The sequence below is a fragment of the Vicia villosa genome, linkage group LG3 (genome assembly GCF_029867415.1).
Source record: "Vicia villosa cultivar HV-30 ecotype Madison, WI linkage group LG3, Vvil1.0, whole genome shotgun sequence".
Lineage (NCBI taxonomy): Eukaryota > Viridiplantae > Streptophyta > Magnoliopsida > Fabales > Fabaceae > Vicia > Vicia villosa.
The window spans coordinates 142,331,479-142,339,550 of NC_081182.1; the positions used below are offsets into that span (position 1 = coordinate 142,331,479).

General features: G+C 33.1%; 1 protein-coding gene across 1 annotated transcript; it reads right to left on the reverse strand.

Annotated features, from left to right (window-relative positions):
* Positions 1–5,734: 5,734 nt before the first annotated feature.
* LOC131659087 (secreted RxLR effector protein 161-like) lies at positions 5,735–6,319 on the reverse strand. The gene has a single exon (XM_058928328.1). It carries the CDS (start codon positions 6,317–6,319, stop codon positions 5,735–5,737), a length of 585 nt encoding a protein of 194 aa, XP_058784311.1.
* Positions 6,320–8,072: the final 1,753 nt, after the last annotated feature.

Consider the following 8,072-nt stretch of genomic DNA (forward strand, 5'->3'; position numbering starts at 1 on the left):
GTGACTTGAACACCAACAACAACTACATTAAGTGTATGATTTTCTCCTTATATAGCCAAAGAAAATAGAGTCGTTGAAGACCAGTAACCGATTGAAAAAAGTCGTTATAAAATGATTTGGAATAGTACTGTCAAGTCTTTACTTTTCAATAATTTTGGAGAGATGATGGGATAAGGCTTTTACAAATTGTATACTTATCATTGCTAACGGTAACATTTATCTTCTCAACTACAGAGGCTTCGATGGTAGATGTTTGAAGCATGAGTAAAGTCGTGATACTTGAATCTCCAGATAGTTAAGTCTCAAGTTTTTCAGAACTTGTTCGCTCAGAACCTTGTCTTCAAAACATCAACACTTATCTTTGAAACCTCAATCTTCAGAACTTCAAGTCTTCAGAGTTGCGTCTTCAGAGTCTTCGGCACTTGGTTCTTCAGAAGATTATTCATTCAGAATCTTCATTGGCTTCAGAATCAGAACCACTCTCAAAATAGAACCCATAGGAACATTGCAACAACAATATCAGACGTCCTTGAATCTTTCCAATTGTGATCAAATACAGAAGCATACTTGCTTCTTCAATATGCTTGCGACTTGTGTTACACATAGTAACTCGCATAAGATTTTCATCGCACATCTTGATAATGTTTGTTTGATCTGATAACTTCAGTAGTCATGGTCTTGCACAGAAACAAACATCAGAACATAAAATAGTTCTTTCAAAAATACTCCATTGTAATCATCAAAACTCAGAGATATATTGCAGAATCAAATCTTGTTGGTATAGGCAGTACCTATCAATCCTTATAAGACATCTTTCAACCATACAGTCTTATCCCTGCACAGCCTCAGGATCTCTCTCATTCCTATGTGGCGACCACTCTTCGCCATCTTCAACCACGAGTGTTACATGCGATGTAACCACCCTTTGCCCTCTTCGGCCTCGGGTGTTACATGCCCACCAGCTTTCGCATGGTTCGTCCCCGAACCACATCGTATTGGGAGAGGTCTGGCTCTAATACCATTTGTAACACCTCGGACTACTTTCAAGATTATCAACTAACCCCACAAACCAACACAGGTTTTTTCAGCATGATTTGTCCTCACTCACACGCTTTCTGAGAAATTCCCAGAAGGTCACCAATCCAAAAATTGCTCTAAGTCAAGCACGTTTAACTATGGAGATCATATGGAACAGGATACCAAAAAGAAGATGAACCTTGTTGATATAGCTAGTACATATCAATCCTTATAAGACATCTTTCAATCATGCAGTCTCATCCCTGGCTAGCCTCAGGATCTCCCATTCCGGTGTGGAGACCACTCCTCGCCATCTTCGGCCACGAGTGTTACATGTTATGCAACCATCCTCTTCCCTCTTCGGCCTCGAGTGTTACATCATGCACCCTACAATTTCTCTTTACCAAAATTCTATGATTCAAAGATCTACAATCTAGATCTTCGTGGAAATTAATTTTTACTTTAATATTCTGTGTAAAGAATGTAATATTCTGGGTAAACAATGTAGTTTGTAAACAAATTAATTTATTAATATTCTATGTAATTAATGTAACGAGTTTTAAAAAAAAAATTATCTTACCCCTCGTTTTTATTGATAAACCGAAAGGTATAATGCGCTAGTTTTGAAAATAATTAAAATGTATATGTTGGTGTTCAAAATCATGTGCAGATAACTTAGCCCCTCGATTTTTATTAATCGATGGGTAAAGTGTCAGCTTTTTATGACGTCCTTTGTTACCTCGCTTATGTAGTTGAGGTGAAATACATTTCACGTCCAAGATAAAACATGTTATTTGTAGTACTGAAGAAAAACTGGGCTAGCAGGTCTTTTTGCTTCAAACCACACTAAATACATATCTCTTGAGTCGAGGAACCATTAACCGAGAAAATAAGATTTTCTAAAAACACACAAGCACACTTCTAGATATGTCATTTATCAATGAAACCAAACCTAGCACTCGTATAGTCCCAAAAGCTCCTACTAACATAATCATAATCATGCCTTCTCAAAATCCACCTTTAGATTGATTAATTCATTCTTTGTTTTCTTATCAAGGTTAACCAATTCATTAACAAAAACTACACCATCAACAAAAAGATTCCCTTTTAGAAAAACCCATTGATTTGAGGACGTGAATTTGTCCACAACCTTGGCTAACCTTGCCACTAACATCTTCTCCACAAGCATGTAAAGATATACATGCAAAGAGATTGTTTGGAAATCATCCCATATAGTGTAATTGTCCAAACATTAAATTTACGCCTTCTTTAGAAGATGCCAAAATCTCAGTGTGATCAGGAATCTTATTATCATCACACTGAGAGACCGCCAAGTCAATTTCTGTAGGTAAAAATGGCGAGGAAAGATCCATATTTTCCTCATGACAAATAGTATAAAAGGTTACGCCATCTAACTGATGTCGACCTGGAAGAGGTTCCTAAAATCGATGGGTGAAAAGCATCATCATCTCTTGTCTAGTCTCATTCGCTCAAGTATCCCCAACTTAAAGAGCTAAGATATAATTTTTCATATTCCTACTCTTAACACAAACATGAAAGAAACTTGTGTTAGCATTCCCTTTCTTTAACCACTTAACTTAAGATCATTAGAATAGTTAGAAGTCTTTAACTCCAAGCAAGGAGCAATGATCTGCTCTAACTTCAACCAATAAACTATGTATAACTGTTGGATAACTCCTTCATCCACTTTTAAATCCAAAATATTAATTATCTCTCTCTCAAAGAATCAATATAAAGAACCAAATTAACAAAGACCTCATTTTCCCAAACTTTTAACATGTCTTTCTGCTACTTAAATTTTTCTTTAAGAGCAAATCCCTTCCACCCCATGAAAATAGATTTGTTCCAACTAGACTGAACCACATCATTGAACTTGTTATGCATCAACCAATGGTTATTAAATTTTAAAGGCTTATGCCCCTAACTAGTTGCCACTACCAAAAATAATGAGACATTGATCATAAATGTCTCTAGGAAGAGCCCATTGAAACATTAAGCCTCATTTCTTACCCAAGGAATACGACACCTGAAACATATTTAGCCTACTAGAAGCCCTCTCTTACCTTGAAATCAAGTAAAGTGTCTTCCTAAGAGAGGTGTTCAATTATATACAATCATACATCTAGAAAATTAAGTTAATGACTCCAAGATAATCAATCACCTCATCTAGATGAAAACGACCACCGGCGGTAATCCTTCAAACAATAGAGAAAACAAAATTAAAATCCTCCAAAAACACACCATGCGTTACCCCACACACCCTTTAGGAAAATAACATTAGTAGATAGAGAGTTATTTGTAGTGATAACTCTAACCATGCAAAAGGTTATGAGAATTCTATTTAAATAATTTGAAATATGAAGATTATATAGGGTTGTTTATGGTATAGTTAAGTGAGAAAATTGAACCGAACTAAATTGTTTTTTTGAACAAAAATGTATTCAAATTAAATTAAACTATTGTAAAAATGCATTCAAATTAAACTGAACTGTTTCAATTTACTTAGAGCCGAATCGAATTAAAATTATTGATTTGATATACTGTTTCGAAATTCCAAACTGTACAGAACCTTTAGAAGTTAATTTTTCTCAAACAGGACCGTTAAATTATTCCAAATTTTTTATAAAAAAATTAAAACTTGTTTTTAATTTTTTCAATTTCGGGTCGATTCGGTTTCAGTTTTGATTCATTTCTAAAACTATTTAAGTAATATGATTTGATTCACTAACTAGTAATATACCTGTGCGTCTGCACGGGTAAAAATTATGTAGTAGTGTAAAATTATACTGTATATTTAGAGTTATGTTGATGTATATTTAGCTGCTTGAATCTAATTGGTTGTGTTCCATGACACTTCATAAAGTATTTAATTCAGATTTTCAACATTAAAGACAAATGCAAATGAGTGATAACTTAACACCTACTAAATAACAAATTATGTTGAGAGTAAGAATTAATCGATTCCTCAATCATATGAGAATGAAAATATTAGAATACATATTAATATTTCATCATTAAAAATGTCAATTTATGTATATTTTTTTATCTAGATCTAACCGACTGTGTCTAGTGTCATTTTATCAAGTGCAAATTAACGTTTATACATGTTTTATTGCTTGAATCTAACTTGTTGTGTCCCATAACATTAAAGATAAGTGCAAAGTTATAATGAGTAAGTTGTAATATGATTTTGAGATACATATTGTAAAAATCATAACATATATATATATATATATATATATATATATATATATATATATATATATATATATATATATATCGTGTTGATAGTGCTCCGTAATAAAATTAAAAATTTTGACATTTGAAAATAAGAATTGTGTCTCAAATAAAGGCAATGGTTAATTAAAATAAAAAAGGTATTTTGTTGTTAATGCCCCGTGAAAAATAAAATTTTGACATTTAAAAATAAGAATTTTGTATCTCAAATAAAGACAATTGTTAGTTAAAACAAAAAAGGTATTTTGTTGATAGTGGCCCGTCAGTAAATAGACATTTTGACATTTGAAAATATTTTTTTAATAATTATGAATAGTTTTTTAATAATCATAAAATAAATATGTTTTCGGTTGAGTAAATTTTTACGTGTTCCTCTTGGTTCTATTAAAAAAGATTTAATTTATTAAATTATTTATGGTTAGAAAAATAAAAAAGGAAAAACAAAATTGAGGGAGAAAAAAATTAAAATGAAAATTATGAAGTGTGTGGAGTGTTTAATAGAGAGTGAAAGATATAATTAATTTAATTTGAAAAAGGAGGGAAAATATAATTTGAAATGAGAAAGTGGTTTTGTATTGCCAAGTGTCAAGACTTTATTGAATAGAGAGTGTGATTATATTGATCTATATGTAAATACTCATATGCCCTTTTTGCTTTGTAAATTTCCAAAAGAGTGAATGACATTTTGGGTAGAATGATTGCATCTTCCATTAATAACTAATAGCTAGATAGTAGATAGTAGATTAAACATAACGGTTGAATTATTTTAATTTCAGTTTGATAAAACGGCTCGGTTAAATTTTTTATTTTTCTTAACAACCCTAACAATACGCACTAATTAAGAATAGTAGATTAAATTTAAGATATTTAAAACCCTAAATGTAAAAGAAGATTTAACAAATCAGTTGAGTTATCTATATGATTTATAAAATTGTTTGATTCATGCCATCGACACTACTTAATAGAATAAAGTTTGATTTTGTCATAGTTATGGTTGAAATTCACAACGAGTTTTTGTGAAACTAAATATCATCATATTATTATTATTAAAACTCTGAAATATGTCTCAAGTCCTTTATATAATAAATAGTTTATTTTTTGAATTAATTAAATAGTTAATATAAATTATTCAATAAATTTTAAAAATAATTATCTTTGTTTGATTCAATAAAATTATTCAAAAAATTATTCAATAAGATTGTTTGATTCATGCCACTGACACTGAAGGTAACAGATCAAACTACTCTCTTCTGATATATATTGACTTGCAAAGGATTTGTTGCAAAAGTAAAAAATTAGGTTACAAAGAGAGGGTCTTTATATAGAGACCAGGGAAACATAAATAGACATAACATTTAATGATTAACTATTTCCTATGAAAGTTTGTCTGCCCTAGAGAATCTGTCTTTTGGCTTTCCAAGACTGCATTTAAATTTATCCAACAAAACTCCCCCATAAATTAAATGCTCCTTCGATCAATTAATCCCAGCATTATCTTGCCTCTGTCGAATATCTCCTTCGACAATGGTTTTGTGAAAATATCTGCAGCTTGATCCTTGCTTGCCACATGCTTCAGTTCGACGCTTCCATTTTTCACATGTTCTCGAATGAAATGAAAACGTACGTCGATGTGTTTACTTCTTTCATGATTCACTGGATTCTTCGCCAGTTCGATTGCTGATTTGTTGTCGACTTGCACTATGGTTGCATTTTCCTGCTTCTGCTCTAACTCACATAACAATCTTCTAAGCCATATAGCATGGCATACACACCATGATGCAGCCACGTATTCTGCTTCGCATGTCGACAGTGTTACAATTGGTTGCTTCCTTGAGAGCCATGTGAAAGCAGTGTTTCCCATAAAGAATACATATCCTGATGTACTTTTTCGATCGTCTATATCTCCACACCAATCGCTGTCGGAGTAACCTGTTAGCTTGTAATCTTCTGCTTTTGAGTAAAACATTCCAAGTGACACAGTTCCTTGGATATAACGAAGAATTCTCTTCAAAGCTTTCCAGTGTGAGTGAACTGGTTCTTCCATAAATCGACTCAAGATTCCGACACTTAGAGAAAGATCTGGTCTAGTACATGTTAGATATCGAAGACTTCCGACCAAGCTTCGAAATTTGTTTGCTTCGACACTGTAATACGGTGAACTGACTTTTTATCGGTCGAAATGTCGCGGTTAAGCAAGAGTCGCCACCGACTTTTATTTTATCCAAACAAATTCAGAAAGGCAAAAAGAAACAGAAAAAAACCTTTTAAAGAAAATCGGAGTTCGGGGGGTAATTTATGCAAAGGGAAGGTGTAAGGCACCCTTTGCATCCATGGTTTTCCATGGGCTCTTAATTGCTTTGCTTGCTCGTTTGTCTTTAGAAAAAGTAGATGAAAGAAAAAAAGTGGACTTTAGCTCGTAAATGAGCGTAGCCAGTTTTCGAAGAATTATGAGAAAGAATATTAAAGATGAGCATTGCAAGGCAATTATGAGCAATTACCTTAAACTCAGATGATAGGTCTCTTTTTAGCCTTTCAGAATGAAAGGGTCTATCCTTGCCATAAGAGGGCAGGAAGCCTTTCGTTTGGAGGTAGAAGGGTCGTCGAAGCATCCTTTGCCATGAGACTGTCCCATGCCATAGAAGGGCAGGTAATCTAAGGCAAGGATCAGAATAAGCCATTTTTCGTTAGGCAACCAGAAGATACCTCAGCCTTTTTCCGTAGGCAACTTCCGAGGGTCGAGGTCATAATTGTGTATCGAAGGCAGCATCATTTAGGGTCGTATGACCTTTTAATTATCGAGGCAACAGGCTGAGGTATCCTCGTATTCGAGGGACGTGGCTTATTCTGCAAAAACACAAAGGCAACAGGCAACAAGGCAACAAGGCAACAGAGAGGTTACCCCAAAAGGGTGCGTGTGTGGAACAATCACGTGATTATGTTCAGATATTTATCTTTTAATTAGTTATTCTAATTCAATTTAAGGCTTGCACTCCTTAGGATTACTAACCACGCATTAATATAAAGCAATAAAGGGGGCGGGAAATTGTAACCAGCGGATCCCTTATCAGGGTTTGACACAAGTAATAATAATAAGAGGCATAAAACAAAATGAGGTTTAGGGTTACCAATGACGTAGCTTTGGCAATTGATAAACCTGAAAAGGAGGAAGAACAAGAAGGCAAAGTACAGTGAGTGCATTATCAATTCGGAGGCAAACGGGATTAACCCTAAAATGAAGAATAAATAGATTAAAAAAGATAATAATAAAAGAGACAAAGGCACTTAGCTCTGATTTGATCTGATAGGGTTGGCAGAAAGCCTCGGAGTTAACCCTGAAAAATGGCAAAGGCTGAGGAAAGATGAAGGCAAAACAAACCCCTGATTTTAAAAGAAAACAAAAATAGACTTTAATTTTAAGGTACTTAGCTCTGGGTTCTTGATCGGGCGCGTTGTCGGAGTGAACCATGTCGATAACCCTGAAAAGGCAAGGCACAAAAGAAAGAAAATATTTTTCAGTGTATTATTAATCCTGGTTAAGATTCAAATGGAATATAAGGATAAATCAATTTAATTAATTATTGGTCTTGCGACCTAATTAATTAAATCGAGGCGAAAAACTAAATTGAGTAAAAAGTAATTTTTTTGGAATTTTTAGAATTAAAAGAAAATACATATAAATTTTTAAAGATTTAATGGTAAATTAAAATAAATAAAGTCATTTAAACAAATATTAAAAGGGAAACAATTAAATAAATAAATTAGATAAATAAACATATAAAAGGTTTTTATGAAATCTT

Bases quoted from the DNA above. Each gene is read 5' to 3' on its own strand.
- LOC131659087 (XM_058928328.1), bottom strand. From the start codon at position 6,319: ATGGAAGAACCAGTTCACTCACACTGGAAAGCTTTGAAGAGAATTCTT.